Consider the following 27,901-nt stretch of genomic DNA (forward strand, 5'->3'; position numbering starts at 1 on the left):
CATCTGAAGTCCTCGCAGGAGTTGAGTCGTCTCTTCACAGGTGATGGTCATCTAAAGTCCTCGCAGGAGTTGAGTCATCTCTTCACAGGTGTTGGTCATCTGAAGTCCTGCAGGAGTTGAGTCGTCTCTTCACAGGTGATGGTCATCTGAAGTCCTCACAGGAGTTGAGTCGTCTCTTCACAGGTGATGGTCATCTGAAGTCCTCGCAGGAGTTGAGTCGTCTCTTCACAGGTGATGGTCATCTAAAGTCCTCGCAGGAGTTGAGTCGTCTCTTCACAGGTGATGGTCATCTGAAGTCCTCGCAGGAGTTGAGTCATCTCTTCACAGGTGTTGGTCATCTGAAGTCCTCGCAGGAGTTGAGTCATCTCTTCACAGGTGATGGTCATCTGAAGTCCTCGCAGGAGTTGAGTCATCTCTTCACAGGTGATGGTCATCTAAAGTCCTCGCAGGAGTTGAGTCATCTCTTCACAGGTGATGGTCATCTAAAGTCCTCGCAGGAGTTGAGTCGTCTCTTCACAGGTGATGGTCATCTGAAGTCCTGCAGGAGTTGAGTCATCTCTTCACAGGTGTTGGTCATCTGAAGTCCTCACAGGAATTGAGTCGTCTCTTCACAGGTGTTGGTCATCTGAAGTCCTCGCAGGAGTTGAGTCGTCTCTTCACAGGTGTTGGTCATCTGAAGTCCTCGCAGGAGTTGAGTCATCTCTTCACAGGTGATGGTCATCTAAAGACATACTGGATGGCTTGGGAGTAAATAGATGGTCCTCTTTGCTAAATCAAGGAAAGGCGTACCATCAAGGTTTTATGGCACCAGAAAGCAGACCGTTGACAGCGTTTAGTACGCCGTGGGGGTTATATGAATGGATCCGTATCCCCTTCGGGCTCATGAATGCACCTGCTGCATTCCAGCAGTTCATGGAAGGATGCTTGGAAGAACTACATTTGTGTACCTTACCTGGATGACATCTTGGTGTTCACAAGATCCTTTGATGAGTATGTTGAGGCGGTGAGGAAAGTCTTACAGCAGTTGCGGTCACATGGAGTGAAATTGAAGCCAAAGAAATGTAAGTTGTTCAAAGATGAGGTCCGCTATTTGGGAAGGATGGTTTCAAAGGAAGGGAGCAGAATGGATCCAGCAGATACCATGGCAGTGACAGCACTGAAGGACAAGAGGCCCACCACAGTTGGAGAATTGAGGAAGACCTTAGGCTTGTTGAGTTACTACCGTCCTTACATTAAAGACTTCTCGAGGATTGCTTGCCCCCTGTATGGCCTGCTGAAAAGTGACAATAATAAGGTACAAACTAAAGGGAAAGGGAAAAGAGGGACTTACAGCAAGAGTCATGTGGTTCCATCAGGTCAGTTGATTGAGTGGACGGAGCAACACCATGAAACGCTCGAAAAACTGATAGATTGTCTAATCAAGCCACCTGTTCTGGGGTTCCCAGACTTCACTAAGCCCTTTGTACTGCACACCAACGCATCGAACCTGGGACTGGGAGCTGTCCTGTATCAACACCAAGATGGAAAGTTGAGAGTGATTGCTTATGGATCAAGGACATTGACGACAGCAGAACAGAATTATCATTTGCACAGTGGCAAATTGGAATTTCTGGCTCTCAAATGGGCTGTCACGGAGAAGTTATCTTTACTATGCGCCAACATTTACAGCATACAGTGACAATAATCCCCTTACCTACGTTTTGACTTCCGCCAAGTTGAATGCCACAGGATGCCGATGGGTTGCGGAGCTTGCTGATTTCCACTTCACTATTCGGTATCGACCAAGAAAGGAAAACATTGACGCTGATGCATTATCCAGGCTGACAACAGTCTCAGAGAAAACCATGCCAGAGTACACCAAAGAGCTTTCATCGGATTCCATAGGAGCCATGATACAGGCGGTGGAAGTTCATCAAGTCGGCATCATGTATACCATGGTCCTTCGCTGTAGCTTGCCAGAGTTCACCAAAATGTGCAGAGATCAATACAGCATCAGCAGAACCTCTGTCAAAAGAAGAGATCAGAAGAGCTCAGAGTGAAGACAAAGACATAGAGTTGGTAATTCATCACTTACAGTCAGGAGTAAAGCCTTCTTCTAAGCAGTGGTCTGCGGGTGCAGCAGCTAAAGGTTTGATGAGAGGATGGGATAAGTTGATGATGGATGAGGATGGTATTCTGCGAAGAAAATCAGCACAGAGAACTCAGCTTGTATTGCCGACAGAATTCAGAAAAATTGCACTTGAGGAATTGCATGACAAAATGGGACACCAAGGTGTTGATCGGACGACAAGTTTGATTAGAGACCACTTCTTTTGGCCCCGCATGCAGCGAGATATTGAGCATTATGTGTTGAGGACCTGCTCCTGTTTTACAGTTTTTCTCAGTCGCTTTGGTACATTTCTCGAATCATCCTCGACATTTGCAAAACAGCAAGTGCATTTCTCAAAACAATTCGTACAAATAGCAAAACACCATGGATTACCTGCAAAAGCCAGTCTCTTGCATCTCTCAAAAGTAAATATATGTGTCAATGAACATGTCAGTGCCATCAGAATGACAAGTCCTTGTGTCATTGTGTATGAATAAGACTGGAGGGATGTTCTGATGTAAATATGGCTAAAATTTTGTTGACAATTATTGTAAATTGTAGGTTACACCTTAGTGTATGTGGGAGTTTGAATGCAAGAGACTGGACAAGATTTACATTTATGCTTTTACTGTTTGTACTGTAATTTGTTGACAGACCATGTCATTGCGATACAGAAAGGAAAAGACAGCACTGCATAGCACAAAGAAAAAAAACCCAGAAAAACAAAAGTGGAAATGTGAACGTCTAACGTAAATGTATAGAAATATGCTTGACATTTTATGACAACTTGTTCAACCATTTTGCATGTAAAGACTTATGCTATGAACTAATGCCTAAATGTTGTGGGGGGTAAGACTATTCAACAGAGACCCATTATAATACATTTTGATCAACATGACAAGCAACTGATAATGTAGGAAACAGCAGAGAATTGTACATAATCATTTGCAACTTGTTCAAAGAAATGAGAAACTGCTTTTTTGATGTGCACAAGTGACACAATGATGTGAAGATTGAACATGTAGCTTTGAGAATTTCAATTCTGATCTGAGAAATGTACCAAAGCGACTGAGAAAAACTGTAAGCAAAAGAAACCATGCAGAGAAACAAGAGCACCCCTTAAGCCAATCACAACGACTTGCCCATTCGAACTCGTCTCAGTGGACTTCCTTCAATTGGAAAATGCAGAGGAGGATATGAATATATCCTTGTCATAGTCGATCATTTCACAAGATTCGCACAGGCATATGCGACAACGTCAAAATCTGGCAAGACTGTGGCGGACAAACTCTTTAACGACTTTGCTCTCAAGTTTGGATTCCCTTTGAGAATACACCATGATCAAGGGGGAGAGTTCGAAAATAAGCTGTTGGGGCAACTGCAAAAGTACAGTGGGATCACTGGATCGAGAACTACTCCCTACCACCCCCAAGGAAATGGGCAAGTTGAGAGATTTGATCAGACATTGTTGCAAATGTTGAAAACTCTCACTGAAAAACAAAAATCAAATTGGAAAGATTCATTGAACAAGTTGATCTATGCTTACAATTGCACAAAAAGTGAAGTGACTAGTTTCTCCCCGTTTCACCTCTTGTTTGGTCGTTTGCCTAATTCCTTACCATTTGCCTAGGGAAATACACCAAATCAGACTGTGTTATGTATATTGACACTCTGGCTGCTGCCACCATGATTCATGATCTTGTAACAAAAGCAGAGGAAGAGGCCCCCGACGCAGCTAATTTTGTGTTGGGTGATTTTAACTTATGCAGTCTAAAAGAACATTTACCTACATATCAACAATATGTCACTTGTTCAACGCGCAATAAAGCTTGCCTCGACCATTGTTATGGAAACATCCAAGACGCCTTTTACTCTAAGGCTTTGCCCGGTCTATGGAACTCGGACCATAATATGATTAAACTGATGCCTAACTATGTGTCCCAACTACGGTGCGAGAAAGCAAAAAAGTTGGAGGTCAAACGCTGGACTGCTTCGGCGACTGAGGCACTTCAGGATTGCCTGGAGTGCACGGACTGGAATGTAGTGACTGACGGCACTGATAACGTCAATGATGTAGCGTTCGCTATCTCGGGTTATGTACAGTTTTGTGAGGATATAATCATCCCCCAAAAGACTATTAAGGTATTTCCTAATAATAAGCCCTGGGTCACTCCAGAGTTAAAACAACTCCTTAATGAGAAAAAGCGATTGTTTAATTCAGGAGGAAGTAGAGAAGAAAAAGTAAGATCAAAGACTGTAAATTAGCATATAAACATAAGCTAGAAAACATTTTCACAACTGATGTCAGGAGAGCTTGGCAGGGAGTTCAATCTATCACGGGACACAAGCCCAAGAAGCACACTATGGCAGCAGAGAATTATCTTATTATGGCAAATCAATCGATTTGACACACATGATTTTAAAGCAGAACAGAATGAAGCCATCATAGCAGTGAGAGATATGAAGGGTATGGATATTGACATCTCTTTGGATGAGGTCAAATCTTGTTTTAGACGTGTAAGTTCCCGTAAAGCTTGTGGACCGGATGGTATCAGCTGCAGGACAATAAAGGTGTGTGCTGATCAGCTGGCACAGCCTTTCCATATGTTGTTTCAGATGTCAATAGATACAGGTGTCATTCCTAGTCTATGGAAACAATCCCTCATAGTGCCTGTGCCTAAAAACAATAGACCTAAGAAATTTAATGATCTGCGCCCTGTTGCCCTTACCTCTGCAGTTATGAAATGTTTCGAAAAGATTATTTTAAAACAACTTCTCCGTGAGGTTTCACCTCTTTTAGACTCAAATCTATTTGCTTATCGCGCAGAGAGAGGTGTTGAGGATGCGCTAATATCCTTGATTAACAGCACTCATGAGCACCTTGAACATGCTGAGAGCCTGGTCAAGATTGTGTTTGTTGACATCAGCAGCGCTTTTAATACGATCCAACCACACCTGATGGTGAGAAAATGTATGCATTTGGGAGTAAATCCCCAATTGATAATCCCTAAACCTAACCCCAGCCCACACTTACAACCCCAAATCAGAAAAAGTTGGGACAGTATTGTAAGAATGGATTTCACCTGAGAATGAACTCAAGAGATCTAAGGTGCCATAAGACAATAAAACTTCACTCATCTGAAGAGGAGATCTACAAGAGAAAACAGGACCCACCTGTTTCAACCTTATCTCCCCTCCCTGCTGAGTCCTGACCCTTTTCACCCTCCCTTTCTCAGGGCTCACACAATCATGCAAATATCACAGATACTGCAGACTCTTTCATGGTCAATATAAATACTTTTGATGCGAGTGGTAACGAGGTTTCAGTCCCACATCAGTAGAACAGGTCCGAATAAAGAAAACAATGCTTGTTCTCCGGGTGTGGGAGATGCTCATAGAGATCTTTTGATAAACATTTGCTGTCATCCCCTTCAGATAGGTGTGACCATTTGGGCACGAGAAAAGTTCAACCCAAAAGCTTCATAAATATTTGGGTGCTGAATGTTTATTGTTCTTTTGTTCTGGGTGAGTATTTAAGGGGAATTGGCAAACCACTCAGGGAAGCATCTGTAACCAGAACTTCCCACACTGTTGCTGTGTGTCTCTATTGCCAGGTATGCAACTATTTTTATATTATTTTATAATTGGGTTTTCTATTATATGCTGATCAAGTTGTGTATGATGGATTATGTTTAATTCCTTAATTTGAAATTTTTGCCTGGTTAAAATAAAACTTTCATCTTGATTTTTCTTGTATGGTTCCGAAATCATTATTCTAGTATGGATCAATGTATACTCCTTTATTACCGCAAAATCTAGGGTTATGATAGATCACACCGATGACGCCACGACTGAAGCATGGGCCGTAGCGTGCGCGATATTCCGATTCCTGACTATCGCTGGGTTGGCAAGTTGTAGTCCGTGAATATTACTAAAATTACACTTTTTGTTGAGTGAGCATGTGCAACCACTTAAAGGTAAAATATTCACTCTGCACCCTCTGACTAATTACAGAAGTAATCATTTTGTGTTCGTGAGCGCGCGAAACCGGACGCGTCTGTCTCTCTGCGATATTGGGTCTCTCGATGAACGAATATGAAAACTAGGAAGATACAAAGATAATCAACGATCTAAATTAGATCAAAAATTAATCATATGATCAGCAAATATAACTAATTTGAGGAAATCACGTATATAATTGGAGTCAGATTAAATCATTCATGGAGTTAGATAATAAAGTTGGATCTTCACATTTTAATATCTTAAAGTGATTTTTACAGAAGTGCCAGAAAAGACATACGTGCAGAAGTCCTTCACCCAGCTGCTGGATTTCGTCATTGAGCCAGTGGGTGGACTTTACAGTATGGAAAACGCAAATTTAAAAAAAAGAAGTGATTTCTAAATTTACTTTGACTTGTATTTCATTGCAGACAATATGAACACAAAATATTTCATGTTTTGTCTGGTCAACTTCATGTCATTTGTAAATATGCATCCTTTCCTGTCATTCAGACCTGCAACACATTTCAAAAAAAGTTGGGACAGGAGCAATTTAGGGCTAGTAATGAGGTAAAATGGTTAAATAATGATGTGATTTGAAACAGGTGATGTCAACAGGTGATTGTAATTAAGATTTGGTACAAAAGCAGCATCCAAGAAAGTCTAATCCTTTAGGAGCAAAGATGGGCAGAGGATCGCTAGTTTGCCAACAAATACGTGAGAAAATTATTGAAATGTTTAAAAACAATGTTCCTCAAAGAAAGATAGGAAGAGATTTGGATATTTCACATTCAACAGTGCATGACATAATTAAAAGATTCAAGGAATCTGGAGGAATTTCAGTGCGTAAAGGACAAGGGCGCAAGCCTAAGCTGAACAACCGTGATCTCCGATCCCTCAGGCGGCACTGCATCAAGAATCGCCATTCATCTAGAAGCCATATCACCACATGGGCTCAGGACTACTTTGGCAAACCTTTGTCAAGTACCACAATACGTAGTTACATCCACAAATGCCAGTTAAAACTGTACTGTACCAAAAGGAAGCCCTATGTTAACAGTGTCCAGAAGCGCCGTCGACTTCTCTGGGCTCGGAGGCATCTGGGATGGACCATCACACAGTGGAAACGTGTACTGTGCTCAGATGAAGCAGTATTTCAGGTATTTTTTGGGAGGAATGGACGGTGTGTGCTCCGGACCAAAGAAGAAAAGGATCATCCAGACTGTTACCAGCAACAAGTCCAGAAGCCAGGGTCTGTCATGGTATGGGGTTGTGTCAGTGCCCTTGGCAAAGGTAACTTGCACTTCTGTGAAGGCTCCATTAATGCTGAAAAGTACATAGAGATTTTGGAGCATAATATGCTGCCTTCAAGAAGACATCTTTTCCAGGGACGTCCATGCATATTTCAACAAGACAATGCAAAACCACATTCTGCAAACATTCTGCAGTCCTGGCTGTGGAGGAAGAGGGTTCGGGTACTTGACTGGCCTGCCTCAGTCCCGACCTGTCTCCAATAGAGAATGTGTGGAAGACCCCGTACTGTTGCCCACCTTAAAGGTCCCATGGCATGAAATTTTCATTTTATGAGGTATTTCAACATTAATATGAGTTCCCCTAGCCTGAATATTGTCCCCAAGTGTATAGAAATGTTGATCGGTGTAAACCCGAGTTCTGGCTGTCTCTCTCTGCCTTTGAGAAAATGACAGGCCAGACGAGCCAATCCTGAAGCCTCCTGGTTTGACGTCCAAGCAGGAATGGTTTACTCCCTTTCCTCCACCCAGAGAATCTGGCACGCCCATGCAAACGCTCGAGAGATCATTAACGTTACTTGTGAACGAGTGAACACTGGCAGTTTCTCAGTGTTTGGATGTACAAATGAAAACAGAAGTCTTTCTTCAGTTCCTTCTGATCTGTGATCATTGATTTCTGATGTGTAGCTAATTATTTATTATTCGTGCACACGCTGCGGCTTCTCTCTCTCCCGACAGAACGGTGTTTTCGTGTTTTCTATCTTGTGAGTCAGTGTTTTGTACGTCCTCGTCGCGTCTATCTGTTCTAAAATGTGCATACAGTCTTTTCTGTTTAACATCAGCAGTAACATCTTTAGAGATAAACCTCACACACGCCGAAGCTCGGCCTTCAACATCCCCGACCCCCAGTACTGCATCTGGCCCACAGCGGAGGAGCCAAACGCGGCGTGAGATTAAGCAGAAGGGGGGTAAGCGTGAGGGTATCTGGGCTAGGCTAGCCAGCTTTCCCCACAATAAACTGGATTACATTCGATTACTGCTGTTGTGTCTTTGTTTGCGCTGTGTAAGTTACTCAATGCGCATCACTGACGCTATTCATATGATTGGAACATATCTAGAAATAATGCTTTAATCAAACTTACTAACTCGTTCATCTCGCTGTAATGGTACATTGCATGTGTTACAAAGTTGGTAGAATAATGATGAAGAGGACTCGGTGTGACTGGGACTCGTGTTTATTCAGAACTCTCAGATACAAACACAATAAACTCGCGCTGACAGACAGCGCTCTCATAACTCAGTAGTTACTATAAATAACTTTGTTAGCAATCGCTCCGTCTCCGTGATGTCCTGTTCGCGAACGAATCATTCTTTTGAATCGGTTCTTTTTAGTGAACCGAACCAGTCACCAAATCGGACTGAATCGTTCTAAACGGTTCGCGTCTCGAGTCAGCGCTGATCCATAATTTACTAACTTTCTGACATGAGTGACAGCCCCTCTGACTAGAAATAAACTAATAACCTGAAGTATATTCTAGTAACTACAACAGTTCACCCTGAACTGAGACATGCTGAGAGAACTGATGTGAAGTGAACACAGGTCTATCTGTCTCTGGCAGACTCGTGCCTGCTCGTGCCTCGTTAAACCACGCCCCCTCCGCTCATTTAAAATGCAAAGATGTCAGCCAATCACAACAGTGGGCGTTTTTGCTGAAGTCTCACAGCAGACACGCCTCTTGAAGCAGGGCAGTCAGCCACAGGGCAAACAGCAGTATAGAAAAAATGCCTTTTATTTCTAAATTATGACATTTTATGATGTAAAAATCATACTAACAATATAAGTACACCTCAGGAAACACTATAAAATAATAGAAAAATGCCATGCCATGGGACCTTTAAGACTTGTTTGCAGGAAGAATGGGACAAAATTACACCTGAAACACTTCATCACTTACATTTATGCATTTAGCAGACGCTTTTATCCAAAGCGACTTACAACTTGAGGGTACAATAAGCGATTGGTCGTGAAGAGTCGAGTGAGCGCAACAAGTGCCTGAAATACTGAGACCGTGTACATTTCTCAGTGTAGCACAGGCTAGAGTAGGGAGGGAAAAAGGAGGAGAAAGAGGAAAGGAAAGATTTTTTTTTTAAGTGCTCATGGAAGAGATGAGTTTTTAGTTGACTTTTGAATGTTGTCAACGAATCAGCGTTTCGGATGGCGGTGTGCAGATCGTTCCACCAGCTGGGAACGTTGAATGAAAATGTTCTGGAAAGGGATTTTTTGCCTCTCTGTGATGGTACCACAAGCCTTCGCTCCTTGGCTGAACGAAGGCTTCTGGTGGGGGTGTGGATTTGTAGAATCGAGTCAAAGTATGCAGGAGCTGAGCGCGTGGTGGCTCTGTAGGCAAGCTTCAGCGCCTTAAACTTGATGTCTTCAGTCCCTAAACGTCTTTTAAGTGTTGTGAAAAGGAATTGCAACATTACAAAGTGGTAAATGCTTTACTGTCCCAACTTTAGACTACTGTAATTCTCTTTTTACTTGTTTTAACAAATCCTCACTGAGTCGTCTCCAAATTGTACAAAACGCTGCAGCCAGGCTTCTAACAGGAACCAACAGAAGGGCACACATTACTCCAATCTTATTTACATTACATTGGCTGCCTGTCAAATACAGAATTGATTATAAAATCTTAGTTCTAACTTTTAGAGCACTACAAGGTCAGACCCCCCAATATATCACAGACTTGCTGTCACCATACGCTTCCTCTCGTACTCTTCATTCGTCTGGTCAAAATCTCCTGAGTGTCCCCAAAACCCGTCTTAAAACACGGGGAGACCTGTCCTTTCAAGCAGCTGCCCCTAAATTATGGAACGCGCTCCCCCCCGCTCTGCGTGTGGCAGAATCTGTTGACTCATTTAAAAAGCAGCTGAAGACACTTTTATTTAGACAAGCTTTTAGTTAATTCTCGGGCTTTCAGGTTTTGTTTTGTTTTTGTTCTGATGTGTTAAATTGTATTTACATTGTAAAGCACTTTGTGATCTTTATCTGTGATAAGTGCTATATAAATACATTTTACTTACTTACTTACTTACTTACTTTTTTTGAAATGTGTTGCAGGTCTGAATGACAGGAAAGGATGCATATTTACAAATGACATGAAGTTGACCAGACAAAACATAACATTTTTTGCTCATATTGTCTGCAATGAAATACAAGTCAAAGTAAATTTAGAAATCACTTCTTTCTTCTTTTTTTTTGCGTTTTCCATACTGTCCCAACTTTTTCTGATTTGGGGTTGTATTTTAAATATGCTGATGAAACAGCACTGGTTGGTTTTTTAAAATCTGACATCTTGTCTGTGAGTGGATTTGAGAAGGAGTTGCAGGGCTTCACACAATAGTGTTCTGATAATTTTCTTGAAATCAATGTGAAGAAAACAAAAGAGATGGTCATAGATTTCAGAAGAAACAGAATGATAGTTCCTCCCTCTACGATCAATGGCGAAATAGTAGAGAGGGTCTCAACCTTTAAATATTTGGGAGTTGAAATTGATTCCAAATTAACTATTAATGAATGTGCACTGAACAAAACTAAAAAATTGCACCAGCGGATGCATTTCCTTAGGAAATTACATCCTTTTAGATTGAATAAACACATTCTTGAAATGTTTTATAAAAGTCTCCTTCAGAGTGTCTTGTCCTTTGGCCTTATCTGCATGTTTGGTAACATGCATGTTAAGAACCAAAAGAGACTGCAGCGCATGATTAAGATGGCCGGTAAGATCATTGGACTTGACCAGGTGTCGGCCGTTCAGCTGTACAATGAGCTAATCTTAAAGAAGACTGACCAAATTCTCAATCACCCTACGTATCCTCTTTATCATAAATTCAGAAAAAGCAATAGGTCAACTGGTAGAATTTTACAACAAAGAATTAGAACAGGAAGGTACAATAAATAATTTGTTCCTACAGCGATCAGATTATATAATGATCAAGTACATCGCAAACTATTTAACTTTTAATTATATGATAATATTAGTATTTTTTAACGTCAGATGTGCGATGTTTGATTGTTACTGTCAATTCCAGTTATCGTCTTTAAAACTGTTTATTGAATGTTATATTTATCTTATTTATGTTTATTGGTTTGATTAAGGTGTCTATGTTTTTTTAGAGAATATGTTGTGACAAGGGCGCGTAATGAATGACCACATGAATTTCCCCTTGTGGTATAATAAAGTTCACCTTGCCTTACCTTGCCTTGCCTTGTGTGTGTGTGTAATGAGATGCAAATATAATGGGGAAGTAGGAGTATCACTTCAGTTCCCAGAGTCTCCGGCTGGTGTAAAGGTGTATTAACGTTACCTGCCTTCATTACACGGACACGTCTCCTGTGTGTGTTCATAAAAAAAAGTTCCTCAGGACAGGTAAAGGAGAGGGAAGAGGGTAAGACACATACTTTCTCTCTGATCTGTGACCGTTGTATGTCTCTACCTGCCAATCAGCTTTAAAATAACAAAGACCAATGGCTAATCATTCACTTTCTTCAACTTGTGGACTTCAATGGGCATGTGTGAAGTATAAACAAAGTTCTAAGCAATTATTGTGTCTTAACCAGGATTCGCTGGTTACTGAACTTGCTTTGGCCCCACTTTATATTAGGTGGCCTTAACTACTATGTACTTACATCAAAAAATAAGTACAATGTACTTACTGTGTTCATATTGTATTGAAAAACACTTTTGCTGATATTGAGGTGGGATACGGGTAGGGTTAGGGACAGGTGTGGTGGTATGGGTGAGTTTAAGGGTAGGGTTAGGGACAGGTGTGGTGGTATGGGTGAGTTTAAGGGTAGGGTTAGGGACATGTGTGGTGGTATGGGTGAGTTTAAGGGTAGAGTTAGGGACAGGTGTGGTGGTATGGGTTAGTTTAAGGGTAGGGTTAGGGACAGGTGTGGTGGTATGGGTGAGTTTAAGGGTAGAGTTAGGGACAGGTGTGGTGGTGTGGGTAAGTTTAAGGGTAGGGTTAGGGACATGTGTGGTGGTATGGGTGAGTTTAAGGGTAGAGTTAGGGACAGGTGTGGTGGTGTGGGTAAGTTTAAGGGTAGAGTTAGGGACAGGTGTGGTGGTGTGGGTAAGTTTAAGGGTAAGGTTAGGGACAGGTGTGGTGGTGTGGGTAAGTTTAAGGGTAAGGTTAGGGACAGGTGTGGTGGTGTGGGTAAGTTTAAGGGTAGGGTTAGGGACAGGTGTGGTGGTGTGGGTAAGTTTAAGGGTAGAGTTAGGGACAGGTGTGGTGGTGTGGGTAAGTTTAAGGGTAGGGTTAGGGACAGGTGTGGTGGTGTGGGTAAGTTTAAGGGTAGGGTTAGGGACAGGTGTGGTGGTGTGGGTAAGTTTAAGGGTAGGGTTAGGGACAGGTGTGGTGGTGTGGGTAAGTTTAAGGGTAGAGTTAGGGACAGGTGTGGTGGTGTGGGTAAGTTTAAGGGTAGGGTTAGGGACAGGTGTGGTGGTGTGGGTAAGTTTAAGGGTAAGGTTAGGGACAGGTGTGGTGGTGTGGGTAAGTTTAAGGGTAAGGTTATGGACAGGTGTGGTGGTGTGGGTAAGTTTAAGGGTAGGGTTAGGGACAGGTGTGGTGGTGTGGGTAAGTTTAAGGGTAGAGTTAGGGACAGGTGTGGTGGTGTGGGTAAGTTTAAGGGTAGAGTTAGGGACAGGTGTGGTGGTGTGGGTAAGTTTAAGGGTAGAGTTAGGGACAGGTGTGGTGGTGTGGGTAAGTTTAAGGGTAGAGTTAGGGACAGGTGTGGTGGTGTGGGTAAGTTTAAGGGTAAGGTTAGGGACAGGTGTGGTGGTGTGGGTAAGTTTAAGGGTAAGGTTATGGACAGGTGTGGTGGTGTGGGTAAGTTTAAGGGTAGGGTTAGGGACAGGTGTGGTGGTGTGGGTAAGTTTAAGGGTAGAGTTAGGGACAGGTGTGGTGGTGTGGGTAAGTTTAAGGGTAGAGTTAGGGACAGGTGTGGTGGTGTGGGTAAGTTTAAGGGTAAGGTTAGGGACAGGTGTGGTGGTGTGGGTAAGTTTAAGGGTAAGGTTAGGGACAGGTGTGGTGGTGTGGGTAAGTTTAAGGGTAGGGTTAGGGACAGGTGTGGTGGTGTGGGTAAGTTTAAGGGTAGAGTTAGGGACAGGTGTGGTGGTGTGGGTAAGTTTAAGGGTAGGGTTAGGGACAGGTGTGGTGGTGTGGGTAAGTTTAAGGGTAGGGTTAGGGACAGGTGTGGTGGTGTGGGTAAGTTTAAGGGTAGGGTTAGGGACAGGTGTGGTGGTGTGGGTAAGTTTAAGGGTAGAGTTAGGGACAGGTGTGGTGGTGTGGGTAAGTTTAAGGGTAGAGTTAGGGACAGGTGTGGTGGTGTGGGTAAGTTTAAGGGTAAGGTTAGGGACAGGTGTGGTGGTGTGGGTAAGTTTAAGGGTAAGGTTATGGACAGGTGTGGTGGTGTGGGTAAGTTTAAGGGTAGGGTTAGGGACAGGTGTGGTGGTGTGGGTAAGTTTAAGGGTAGAGTTAGGGACAGGTGTGGTGGTGTGGGTAAGTTTAAGGGTAGGGTTAGGCACAGGTGTGGTGGTGTGGGTAAGTTTAAGGGTAGAGTTAGGGACAGGTGTGGTGGTGTGGGTCAGTTTAAGGGTAGAGTTAGGGACAGGTGTGGTGGTGTGGGTAAGTTTAAGGGTAGAGTTAGGGACAGGGACAGGTGTGGTGGTGTGGGTGAGTTTAAGGGTAGAGTTAGGGACAGGTGTGGTGGTGTGGGTAAGTTTAAGGGTAGGGTTAGGGACAGGGACAGGTGTGGTGGTGTGGGTAAGTTTAAGGGTAGGGTTAGGGACAGGTATGGTGGTGTTGGTAAGTTTAAGGGTAGGGTTAGGGACAGATGTGGTGGTATGGGTGAGTTTAAGGGTAGGGTTAGGGACAGGTGTGGTGGTGTCGGTAAGTTTAAGGGTAGGGTTAGGGACAGGTGTGGTGGTATGGGTGAGTTTAAGGGTAGGGTTAGGGACAGGTGTGGTGGTGTGGGTAAGTTTAAGGGTAGGGTTAGGGACAGGTGTGGTGGTGTCGGTAAGTTTAAGGGTAGGGTTAGGGACAGGTGTGGTGGTGTGGGTAAGTTTAAGGGTAGGGTTAGGGACAGGTGTGGTGGTATGGGTAAGTTTAAGGGTAGAGTTAGGGACAGGTGTGGTGGTGTGGGTAAGTTTAAGGGTAGAGTTAGGGACAGGTGTGGTGGTATGGGTTAGTTTAAGGGTAGGGTTAGGGACAGGTGTGTTGGTGTGGGTAAGTTTAAGGGTAGAGTTAGGGACAGGTGTGGTGGTATGGGTTAGTTTAAGGGTAGAGTTAGGGACAGATGTGGTGGTATGGGTTAGTTTAAGGGTAGGGTTAGGGACAGGTGTGTTGGTGTGGGTAAGTTTAAGGGTAGGGTTAGGGACAGGTGTGTTGGTGTGGGTAAGTTTAAGGGTAGAGTTAGGGACAGGTGTGGTGGTATGGGTTAGTTTAAGGGTAGAGTTAGGGACAGATGTGGTGGTGTGGGTAAGTTTAAGGGTAGGGTTAGGGACAGGTGTGGTGGTGTGGGTTAGTTTAAGGGTTGGATTAGGGACAGGTGTGGTGGTCTGGGTAAGTTTAAGGGTAGGGTTAGGGACAGGTGTGTTGGTGTGGGTAAGTTTAAGGGTAGAGTTAGGGACAGGTGTGTTGGTGTGGGTAAGTTTAAGGGTAGAGTTAGGGACAGGTGTGGGGGTGTTGGTAAGTTTAAGGGTAGAGTTAGGGACAGGTGTGGTGGTGTGGGTAAGTTTAAGGGTAGGGTTAGGGACAGGTGTGGGGGTGTTGGTAAGTTTAAGGGTAGGGTTAGGTGTAAGGGAAGTGTCAACTGTGTAATTACAAATGTAACTACAGAAATTAATTACAGATGTAATTACATGCAGGTATTTTTAAAAATGTAAGTACAATGTAAAAACGTGTATGTACACAATAAGTGCATTGTATCAAATGATTAATTAAAATGTTAGTACATAGTAGTTAAGGCCACCTAATATAAAGTGGGTCCCTTGCTTTTTTGTTTTGTTTCTGGACAGATTGCCGATATGGGAATTAAGATAAAAGTGGCAGCAGCAGTCATAGCTTGTACAACCATCATCGCTTTGATTCTCTCTCTTGCTAATCATCAGACTTTGTATCAGCCATACTCCACACAGGTACAAACTATGCTACGATGTGCTTTATAGATTTGTGTTCATTTATGCCATTCTGAGGGGAATAAGTCAACACTAGCCCAGCAGTGGTAAATATGACCTCAGATTCAACAGTCAATATGATTTTCATGTTCAACCAAAATGCAACGTCCGTCCAACGTTGGATGTTGACGTCAATCTGACGATGGGTTCTGACATCAACCCGATTTTCATTTTGTGTGTGTGTGTGTGCGTGTGAGTGAGTGAGTGTGAGTTAGTGAGTGTGTTTGTGTGTGAAAGTAATTGCAGCCAATAAACCAAGTTTAGTCTGAATGTCTGGAGCTGTTTGTCTGGTTTCCTCAGTATGGGATCGTGCTGGACGCCGGCTCCAGTCACACGGCTCTCTTCCTGTACCAGTGGCTGGGGAACAAACTGAACGACACTGGAATAGTCTGGCAGAATGAGCGCTGTGCTGTGGAGGGTGAGTTTCAACATTTTGCAGGGATCAAATGCTAAAAGTTTCAAGGCAAATTGAAGCTGTAAGTAACTGTAAATGGTTTCAATAGTAAGATCAGGTCTGTTTGTTTCGTCTTTTTCAATAGGTGGTGGCATATCGAGCTATGACAAGAACCCCCCGCAGGCTGGAGAGAGTCTGAAGAGATGCTTGGATGTTGCCAAGGCCAGAATACCAGAAGGCCAGTGGAAGGACACGCCGGTTTACCTCGGAGCTACCGCTGGCATGCGGCTTCTTAGGTGAGGGAAATTCTTAAAAATATTTGTCTATATTTGCATAAATGATCAGTGTTACTGGTTTCACAGATTACAGAACCAAAGTCTAGCAGACAGCATCCTCGAAGAAGTCGGCAAAACCATCCAAAGTTATCCCTTTGATTTCCGAGGGGTCAGAATAATCAGTGGCTTGGAAGAGGGAGCTTTGGGCTGGATCACCATCAACTACCTCTCGGAGAGCTTTATCAAGGTCACACACACACACACACACACACACACACACACACACACACACACACACACACACACACACACACACACACACACACACACACACACACACACACACACACACACACACACACACACACACACACACACACACACACACACACACACACACACACACACACACACACTTTATGGGATTTCCCTAGACATAATGATTTTTCAGCCTGGTCTCATTGTTAATACTTATTAATGCGTAACTTTCAAAGACAATAAACACAAATTTTTGTTTGTTTGGATAGGTGCTGAAATGTACAATATTCACATATTTATATTCACGTAGTATTATCATATTTATATATTTATCATAGATATATAAGGTATACTTTCCCTTTTACCATTGTATAGATAAATGTAAAATCCCTAAAGCCCATCCCAAACTTTTTATCCAAAATATCAAAACAAAAAATTATGGACAAAAATCCGTATGATGATGACAATTTTAGTAACAATATAGCATTAAAACGATATTTCGAGCCGCTAATCCGACACCTACCCCTAAACCTACCATAACCATTTCTGAAAACCATGTACCAAAGGACGTTCAACTGACGATGTGTTGCAGTCGCAGTCCTATAATACAGTTGCTGGTCATATAATTAGAATATCATCAAAAAGTTTATTTATTTCACTAATTCCTTTCAAAAAGTTAAACTTGTATATTATATTCATTCATTACACACAGACTGATATATTTCAAATGTTTATTTCTTTTAATTTTGATGATTATAACTGACAACTAAGGAAAATCCCAAATTCAGTATCTCAGAAAATTAGAATATTACTTTAAAGGTCCCATGGCATGGCATTTTTCTATTATTTTATAATGTTTCCTGAGCTGTACTTATATTGTTAGTATGACTTTTACATCATAAAATGTCATAATTTAGAAATAAAAGGCATTTTTTCAATACTGCTGTTTGCCCTGTGGCTGAAGGCCCTGCTTCAAGAGGCGTGTCTGCTGTGAGACTTCAGTGAAAACACCCACTGTTGTGATTGGCTGACATCTTTGTATTTTAAATGAGCGGAGGGGGCGTGGTTTAACGAGGTCTACGACGCACAAGCTGCTGCCAGAGAGACGGATGGACCTGAGTTCACTTCACATCAGTTCTCAGCATGTCTGAACTGTTTTAGTTACAGCATATACTTCAGGTTATTAGTCTATTTCTAGTCGGAGGGACTGTCACTCATGTCAGAAAGTTAGTAACTTTAGTAAATTATGGATCAGCGCTGACTGGAGACGCGAACCGTTTAGAACGATTCAGTCCGATTTGGTGAACTGGTTCGGTTCACTAAAAAGAACAGGTTCAAAAGAAAGATAGTTCGCGAACCGGACATCACTAACGTACCAGAGACGGAGCTAACAAAGTTATTTATAGTAACTACTGAGTTATGAGAGCACTGTCAGTCAGCGCGAGTTTATTGTGTTTGTATCTGAGAGTTCTGAATAAACACGAGTCCCAGTCACACCGAGTCCGTCTTCATCATTATTACCAACTTTGTAACACATGCAAAGTACCATTACAGCTGTCGAGATGAACGAGTTAAAAGTAAGTGTTGATAATAGCATTATTTTTAAAATAAAATAAAAGCGTCAGTGACGCGCGTTGAGTACACAGCGCAAACAAAGACACAACAGCAGTAATCGAATGTAATCCAGTTTATTGTGGGGCTAGGCTGGCTAGCCCGGATATGCTCACACTTACCCCCGTCTGCTTAATCTCACGCCGCGTTTGGTGCCTCCGCTGTGGGCCAGATGCAGTACTGGGGGTCGGGGATGATGAAGGCCAACGGCCAGTGCAGCCCGAGCTTCGGCGTGTGTGAGGTTTATCTCTAAAGATGTGGCTCTGCCGATGTTGAGCAGAAACTCATGACTGTATGCACATTTTAGAACCGATAGACGCGACGAGGACGTACAAAACACTGACTCACAAGATAGAAAACACGAAAACACCGTTCTGTCTGGAGAGAGAGAAGCCGCAGTGTGTGCACGAATAATAAATAATTAGCTACACATCAGAAATCACTGATCACAGATCAGAAGGAACTGAAAAAAGACTTCTGTTTTCATTTGTACATCCAAACACTGAGAAACTGCCAGCGTTCACTCGTTCACAAGGAATGATCTGAGCGTTTGCATGGGCGTGCCAGATTCTCTGGGCGGAGGAAAGGGAGGAAACCGTTCCTGCTTGGACGTCAAACCAGGAGACTTCAGGATTGGCTCGTCTGGCCTGTCATTTTCTCAAAGGCAGAGAGAGACAACCAGAACTCGGGTTTACACCGATCAACATTTCTATCCACTTGGGGACAATATTCAGGCTAGGGGAACTCATATTAATGTTGAAAAACCTCATAAAATGAAAATTTCATGCCATGGGACCTTTAAGACCAATACAAAGAAAGGATTTTTAGAAACCTTGGCCAACTGAAAAGTATGAGCATGAAAGGTATGAGCATGTCCAGCACTCAATACTTAGTTGTGGCTCCTTTTGCCTGAATTACTGCAGCGATGTGGCATGAGGAGATCAGTCTGTGGCTCTGCTCAGGTGTTATGAGAGCTCAGGTTGCTCTGATAGTGGTCTTCAGATCTTCTGCATTGTTGGGTCTGGCATATCACATCTTCCTCTTCAGATTTTCTATGGGGTTAAGGTCAGGCGAGTTTGCTGGCCAATTAAGAACAGGGATACCATGGTCCTTAAACCAGGTACTGGTTGCTTTGGCACTGTGTGCAGGTCCTATTAGAAAATGAAATCTGCATCTCCATAAAGTTGGACCTCAGAAAACACAGTGGACCAACACCAGCGCATGACATGGCACCCCAAACCATCACTGACTGTGGAAACTTTACACTGGACCTCAAGCAACGTGGATTGTGTGCCTCTCCTCTCTTCCTCCAGACTCTGGGACCCGGATTCATTTCATCAGAGAACATAACTTTGGACCACTCAGCAGCTCCAGTCCTGTCTGTCTTTAGCCCAGGTGAGACGCTTCTGACGCTGTCTGTTGGTCAAGAGTGCGACAGCTGAAACCCATGTCTGTCATACGTCTGTGTGTAGTGGTTCTTGAAGCACTGACTCCAGCTCCAGTCCACTCTTTGAGAATCTCCTCCACATTTCTGAATGGGTTTTGTTTCACAATCCTCTCCAGGGTGCGGTTATCCCTATTGCTTCTACACTTTTTTCTAGCTCATCTTTTCCTTCCCTTTGCCTCTCTATTAATGTGCTTGGACACAGAGCTCTGAGAACAGCCAGCCTCTTTTGCAATGACCTTTTGTGTCTTGCCCTCCTTGTGCAAGGGGTCAAAGGTCGTCTTCTGGTCAGCTGTCAGGTCAGCAGTCTTCCCCATGATTGTGTCTCCTACAGAACTAGACTGAGAGACCATTTAAAGGCCTTTGCAGGTGTTTTGAGGTCATCAGCTAATTAGAGTGTGGCACCAGGTGTCTTCAATATTCAACCTTTTCACAATATTCAAATTTTCTGAGATACTGAATTTGGGATTTTCCTTAGTTGTCCGTTATAATCATCAAAATTAAAAGAAATAAACATTTGAAATATATCAGTCTGTGTGTAATGAATGAATATAATATACAAGTTTCACTTTTTGAATGGAATTAGTGAAATAAATTAACTTTTTGATGATATTCTAATTATATGATATGGGACACAGAGCAGAATTTAAGTTATTCATCCATGAAAACATGAATCCGCATCAGCTCCATAAATCAACTATCCCTTCAGAAGCATTCTGTCTCATTCTACATGTTGTCTCTTCTTCTTGAGTCTCTCCATCATTGTCCGACTCCGGTTTGATCATAAGGCTGAGCAGTTTCTGACATTTTCAGTGTGTGTGTGTGTGTGTGTGTGTGTGTGTGTGTGTGTGTGTGTGTGTGTGTGTGTGTGTGTGTGTGTGTGGACTACTAACACGAGCTCTTGAAGCTCCGCCTTCTTTTAGAAAGGGGTCGGGAGCAGCAGCTAATTTGCATGTAAAGGGACACACACAAAAACGGCGCGTTTTTGCTCACCCCCAAAAAGAGACCATTTTAACATGCTATAAAAAAATATCTTGAGCTGAAACATCACAAAAGGTGTTTTCTTCTTGTACATCTACACTCTCTTAACTAACTCTCTTTCACTCTTTTATTTTTTCCTTGCAGCACACTTTTGAGGGCTTTTGGAGCCGCCCTAAAGCAGGAAGGATTGTTGGAGCTCTAGATCTCGGTGGCGCGTCAACACAAATTTCATTCACCCCAAAAGACCCAGTGCAAGACCCCAGATCAGCTTTGAATTTCCGGCTCTATGGGTACGAGTATGAGCTGTACACACACAGCTACTTGTGCTACGGCATGGACCAGGCTTTGAAGAAACTTCAGGCCTACCTTCACAAGGTTGGTTTTTAAAGGGTTCAATTACATATCAGTATGTAGGCAGTTTTAGGATATCACCTTTACTGTACACCAATCAGGCATAACATTATGACCAGGTGAAGTGAGTAACACTGATGATCCATGTTAGTGTGTGGGATATATTAGGCAGCAAGTGAACATGTTGTCCTCAGAGTTGATGTGTTAGAAGCAGGAAAAATGGGCAAGCGTAAGGATTTGAGCGAGTTTGACAAGGGCCAGATTGTGACGGCTAGAGGACTGGGTCAGAGCATCTCCAGAACTGCAGCTCTTGTGGGGTGTTCCCGGTCTGCAGTGGTCAGTCTTTTTAAAATGACCCAACGTTGGTGCATTTCTGATGGGCATAGGAAGCACATCCCATAGCTTGGGGGCTTTGTATGAAAAGGCTCTTTCCCCTATGCTTTTGATCTTACATGAAGGCTGGTGAAGTGAAAGAGAGTTAGCAGAGCGAAGAGAGCGTGATGGAGTATAAGGGCTGATGAGATCACAGAGATACTCAGGTGCAGTCCCATGAAGTGCCTTGTATGTTAAAATAAGAATTTTAAAATCAATTCTCGCATTTATGGGAAGCCATTGCAGTTGTGAAAGAACCGGTGTAATGTGTCCGCACACGAGCAGCAGGATTTTGTATATACTGAAGCTTGCTCAGTGATTTAGCTGGAAGGCCAGAGAACAAGGCATTACAGTAATCTAACCTAGCTGTAATGAAGGCATGTATAAGCTTTCCTGTGTCTGCAAAAGAGAGAAAAGGTCTAAGTCGAGCTATGTTTCTCAGGTGGAAAGATGTGTTTTATGTGTGCTTCAAATGTTAACTGTGCATCAAGATTACGCACCTGTGAAGTGGGGATTACCGTGCTGGAATCAACCATCAAACTGATCTGCTCGGCCTCACTGTACCAATCTGCATCAATTCAGTTCTGGAGCCGTTATTCTGCATCCAGACACTGATCTCTGCAAGACAACTAAGCAAAGCTATTAATGAGCAATGGACATCAGGACTCAGGGGTGGACTGGGGCAAAAAAGTGGCCCAGGACTTTCTGGCACAAAGCGGCCCATCACACCCGGTCCTCGACTCACCTCACCATTAACCCACCAGCTCATTATACACAGGGCAATTTTAAACACTGAAGCTATTTATACAAAAATATGAATTATATTAATTCTTTTATTGAAATGCTTATCATAATGAATGAGTGGCATACTTCTTCAGGTTATAATTTGTCTTTCCTGGTGCACATGGCAGATAGCATTTTTTTATATACAAATTTTGATTTCTCTTTTCCAAACACTGTAGTTTAATATCATTAAGTTCAATACCTACCATCAAATCAGACCATATACAATGCTATTGTCTAGAAGACTTAGGATGTAGTGCAGAATGTGGACTGTTTTAGGGTGCCTTTCTAGTGCTTATAGTATGTAATCTGTAATTTTATGGAATAGAGCTCAAATAGTGGAAAAGAGTTTTAAAATTATATGAAAAATACAGCATATTAAAATGATTTCTGAAGGATCATGTGACACTTACTGAAGTAATGATGCTGAAAAGTCAGCTTTTACAGAAATAAATTACATTTTACAATACAGTCTCAAAGAAAACAACTAGGCCTATTGGAAATTGTATTCATATTTCTTAATATTTGTGGTTTTACTGTATTTTTGATCAAATAAATTCAGCCTTCTTCTTTCAAAAACATTTTTAAAAGACTTTTGATTACCAGTGTGTAAAATAATGCATATGAACTAACTAGCAATTTATATATTTATTTTCATATGACACTTTCCATAGGCTACTTGAATATGAAAGTTACCAGTTCTAGTATGATGTATGTGAAGGCTAAGACTACGTTTCAGAAATATATTTCTGACTAATTTATTTATAATAATATAATAATATATTCATGAATAATTTGAAAATGATTGTGAAATTACTGAAGAAAGCCTGGAAACAGAAAGACAAACATTATTCCCTCTGATATGCTGAAAACTGCGACACCTGTGTTTCTTTGTGCATTCTGTGACGAATAACGTAAAAGGCATTACAATCTGATTAATTCTCAAAGGTCAGCAGTAGTTTACAACCCTGGAAATTAATGTCCGTCGTTTAACATTTTTTAAATTGTTAACAGTCTGGAAATATTGCTGTAGCCCATTGACTCATATTCAGCTCTTACCTCGGCTCGCATTCAAGTGCCGCCCGCGCTGCTGTGGACAGTAAATCCCACCTCCTTCAATTTGATTGGGTATCGCAAACATTTTGACATTTACACCACTGAGACACTGGGACTGAGCAGGCTATAGATTAGAGTTTTGCCTCAAGTGGGCTGCGCGGGCCATTCGTCTGGGCTGACGGAAGGATATAGGCTACGTAGTTTTCCTATAATTTATTCTTCATATATAGCCTATTTACGTAGTAACGGGCCGGCCCACAATGTCCAGCGGCCCACCGGGAAAACGCTCGGTATGCCAGATGGCCAGTCCGCCCCTGTCAGGACTAGAGCTGATGTAAATCTGCGTATAATCATCCGCATAGCAGTGATACCCAAGACCATATTTCCTGATGATCTGCCCAAGCGGAAGCATGTAAATGTTCAATAAAATTGGACCCAATACTGAGCCCTGAGGAACTCCCTGTCGAACAGGCACAGTGTCAGATTTATAGTTACCCAGGCTAACAAACTGGGCACGATTCATTAAATAAGACTGAAACCAACAGAGTACAGCTCCAGAAAGACACAACCAATTCTCCAGCCTTCTTTAAAAAGATCATTTACGACCCTAACTAGAGCGGTTTCAGTACTATGCCCTCTCTTCTGAACCCAGATTGAAAAGGTTCAAAGACACTGTTCAGTGCTAGGTGATTATTTAGCTGTAAGTCATTTCAACTTAAATTACATTAAATTGACTCTGACTCACTTAGAACAAAGATGAAATGAAGAGTTAAAGCAATGGTAAACATATGTTGTCATAACTTATGGGGTTTAGAAAGCAATAACAATAGATATATGGACACATTGAATGTGTTTTATGGGTTTTTGCTCCATCCAGACTGCTGGGTCATCGCCTGTCATCAGTCACCCATGCTACCACAAAGGATATTTACTCAATGTTACTCTGGCTGAACTTTACAACTCCCCTTGTGTGGACAAACCGATCAATTTTCAGCCCAATGCTACAGTCACTTTCTCCGGAACGGGTAATTCATCCTTCTGTCTTTCTTCAGTCGAGAACATTGTTAACCTCACAGACTGTGCCTTCTCACCAGACTGTGGTTACAACGGTGTCTATCAGCCTCCGGTCAACGGAGAATTCTTTGTGAGTGTTGCTTTCCTTATCAGCCCATCTTCATTGATTACTAGTCGCATTACGAGTCACAAGTTTAATTCAGGGTCAAATTTAAGACTTTTTAAGACCTTTTAAAGACCATTATGAATTAAATTTAAGACCTATTTAAAGGAAATGCAGTCACAAAATTACTTGCAAAGTAAATTAATGTATTCAAATTGAACAAATCGATAAACTTGCACTTCCCCATAGCTCAATCCCACCAGGATTTCGCATTTTTTGGTGATTTTTGAGATCAAAATGCCTGAATTTGTGGTGGTAATTTCCAGAAATTAGCATAATTAGGATACCACATTTACTATATTATGTATTATATTAGATGCACAATAGTCACACATGACAATAGAACAAGCCAAATGCATAAATCTTGGTTTCTTGCCATTATTTTGCGGAGAAATTACAAATTATGCAGGACCTCAAAAAATGCATTGTTGATTTTTCATTGTATAATCGCGGAAATGTGAAAAACTTGAGGACTATTAGCTGAAGAATAAAATCCATTTTATGCGTCTGTGGTACAATCCGAAAGAGACTCGCGGCAATAACACGAAAACTGATTGGCTGCAATATAAGTTACATCTTGGTCTCATTTGTAGTCGTAATACAGCGAATTATATTTGGACTAGCGAAAGAAAGAACTACAACACCACAAAACATTCCAGAGCGCTGCGGAAGCATTTCAATGAGCATTAGAGCTAGCGTTACATGGACATAGGAAAATTAAGACCAGGGGCCGGTTGCATAAACTGCTTAGACTAGTCTTAAAAGTTAGTCGTCTATTTTTTTCTTCAAGACTGTTCTTAACTTTTTAAAGTCAGTTACATAAAAAGTTAGATTGGTCTAATTTGAATCAGAAAAGTAAGTCTGATTACCTCTTGACTAATTACTAGTGTGTCAAACTAGTTCTTAAGACACAGTCTAAACATAATGGCTAAGTTTATGCAACTGGCAGCTGTTTAAAATGATTTAAGACCTAGATTTTGAAATTCTAGACTTTTTTAGACCCAGCGGAAACCCTGTTAATTGTCCTCTATCCCTTGTACTTCATTGTTTTGCTTGTCTTAAAATAACCGTAAAAGCTACATTTGATGTATATTTCAGGCTTTTTCCTCATACTTCCACACCTTTGACTTTCTTGGTCTTGCCCCGAAAGCTCAACTGACACGGGTTCATTCCACTATTCAGACTCACTGCAACAAAAACTGGACCACTGTGAGTCCACAGAAACAAACACACATTGTCAATTACTAAAAATCCTTTCAATTATATAAATGTCTAGTATATTTGACAATGCTAACGTTTATCTTTAAAATCATGGTTATGATCGTTATTCTTTTCTGCAGCTTACTACTGAAAATCCATCCATTACTGAAACATATCTGAAAGATTATTGTGCTTCTGCGCATTATATTATGACTATTCTCCTGAAGGGATACAAGTTTAATAACACCTGGGATCAAATCTCTTTTAAGAAACAGGTAAGTGTAAATTATTAGCCTTCCTGAATCGCAATGAAGTTGATCAGTAACATGAATATATGCTTTCCATACATACTGTACATACACATCAATCTCATGCTAATAGAGCAAACTGAATATTGATATTCAGTGATTCATAGATCCTTAGATTGAGGTTTTTTGCATTGCTCAAGATCACACTGACGTCATAACATGTGGCTTAACCACTACATTGCCAAAAGTGTTGTGACGCCTGCCTTCAAGTTTGGAGGTCTGGAGCTCTTGACTCTGCAGAAAGTTGGCGACTTCTGTGACCCTCAGCATGTGCTGACCCCACTTCTGTGACCCTCAGCATGCGCTGACCCCGCTCTGTGACCCTCAGCATGCGCTGACCCCGCTCTGTGACCCTCAGCATGCGCTGACCCCGCTCTGTAACCCTCAGCATGCGCTGACCCCGCTCTGTGACCCTCAGCATGCGCTGACCCCGCTCTGTGACCCTCAGCATGCGCTGACCCCGCTCTGTGGCCCTCAGCATGAGCTGACCCCGCTCTGTGACCCTCAGCATGAGCTGACCCCGCTCTGTGGCCCTCAGCATGTGCTGACCCCGCTCTGTGGCCCTCAGCATGCGCTGACCCCGCTCTGTGGCCCTCAGCATGCGCTGACCCCGCTCTGTGGCCCTCAGCATGCGCTGACCCCGCTCTGTGGCCCTCAGCATGCGCTGACCCCGCTCTGTGACCCTCAGCATGAGCTGACCCCGCTCTGTGACCCTCAGCATGTGCTGCCCCCACTTCTGTGACCCTCAGCATGCGCTGACCCCGCTCTGTGACCCTCAGCATGCGCTGACCCCGCTCTGTGACCCTCAGCATGCGCTGACCCCGCTCTGTGACCCTCAGCATGCGCTGACCCCGCTCTGTGACCCTCAGCATGCGCTGACCCCGCTCTGTGACCCTCAGCATGCGCTGACCCCGCTCTGTGACCCTCAGCATGCGCTGACCCCGCTCTGTGACCCTCAGCATGCGCTGACCCCCCTCTGTGACCCTCAGCATGCGCTGACCCCGCTCTGTGACCCTCAGCATGAGCTGACCCCGCTCTGTGACCCTCAGCATGAGCTGACCCCGCTCTGTGACCCTCAGCATGAGCTGACCCCGCTCTGTGACCCTCAGCATGCGCTGACCCCACTCTGTGGCTGAGTTGCTGTTGTTCCCAATGGCTTCCACTTTGTTATAATCCCACTAACAGTTGAGCGTGGAATATTTAGTAGTGAGGAAATGTCCCGAATGGATTGGGCGGCCCAATACTTTTGGCAATATAGTGTATCAGGGGATTTATATTCACACGTGATGTTATGATGGTTCCAGATAGCAGACACAGACATCGGCTGGACATTGGGCTACATGCTGAACCTGACCAACATGATTCCCTCTGAACACCCCAGAGCGGTGACCGGAGTGCCGCACAGCCAATGGGCGGCTCTGATTTTCTTCATTGTACTTGCCTTCATCCTCAGTCTACTTCTCATAGTCATCCTGCACTTTAAACCCAAATAATTTGGCAAAACGTCAAAAAAAAAAAATCAGTTTTAAAGTTAAGAAATTAAAAGTTTAAGTTAGCAGAACTGGCATTTCCTACTTATACATTTTAACTCTTCTTAACTTGAAATGTTTGAGTACACTAATTCATACATTTAACTTAAAAATTCCATGTAATCTCAATGTGAACATTTTCATTAGTATAAACTTAGCGAGCTATAACAATGCTAACTTGCAAACATGTTAAAGGGTTAGTTCACCCAAAAATGAAAATTCTGTCATTAATTACTTACCCTCATGTTGTTCGACACCCGTAAGACCTCCGTAAAAGACACTAAAGACTAAAGTTACAAAGTCCATCTCGCTAAAGCGGCTCTACAATGACTATGAATCGGCGAGAATAGTTTTAGTGAACAGTGATTCATAACGCTTCGAAGCTTCATGATGTAGTGTTTTGAAATCGTCATCTCTATATAAGTCGTTATTTAGGGTTTTTTTGCGCACAGAAACTATTCTCGCCTCTTCATAAAGTTATTGTAGAGCCGCTGTAGTGAGATGGACTTTGTAACTTTAGTCTTTAGTGTCTTTTAAGGGTCTTGAGAGTGTAAAGTTGAGCCAATGGAGGCCTTTCAGAGCATCAG

The 27,901-nt window shown here is 42.6% G+C and overlaps 1 protein-coding gene across 1 annotated transcript; it reads left to right on the forward strand.

Moving 5' to 3' along the window:
• Positions 1–4,000: 4,000 nt before the first annotated feature.
• Positions 4,001–27,278, forward strand: LOC307130429 (ectonucleoside triphosphate diphosphohydrolase 8-like; the record flags this gene model as incomplete). Its single annotated transcript, XM_079823394.1, has 10 exons — positions 4,001–4,231; positions 15,417–15,536; positions 15,876–15,993; positions 16,115–16,265; positions 16,332–16,491; positions 20,683–20,913; positions 23,978–24,244; positions 25,376–25,486; positions 25,618–25,752; positions 27,090–27,278. 10 exons carry the CDS (start codon positions 4,001–4,003, stop codon positions 27,276–27,278), a joined length of 1,713 nt encoding a protein of 570 aa, XP_079679520.1.
• Between the last annotated feature and the right edge of the window lie 623 nt (positions 27,279–27,901).

This window comes from Gobio gobio (genome assembly GCF_949357685.1).
Source record: "Gobio gobio genome assembly, chromosome: 8".
Taxonomy (NCBI): domain Eukaryota; kingdom Metazoa; phylum Chordata; class Actinopteri; order Cypriniformes; family Gobionidae; genus Gobio; species Gobio gobio.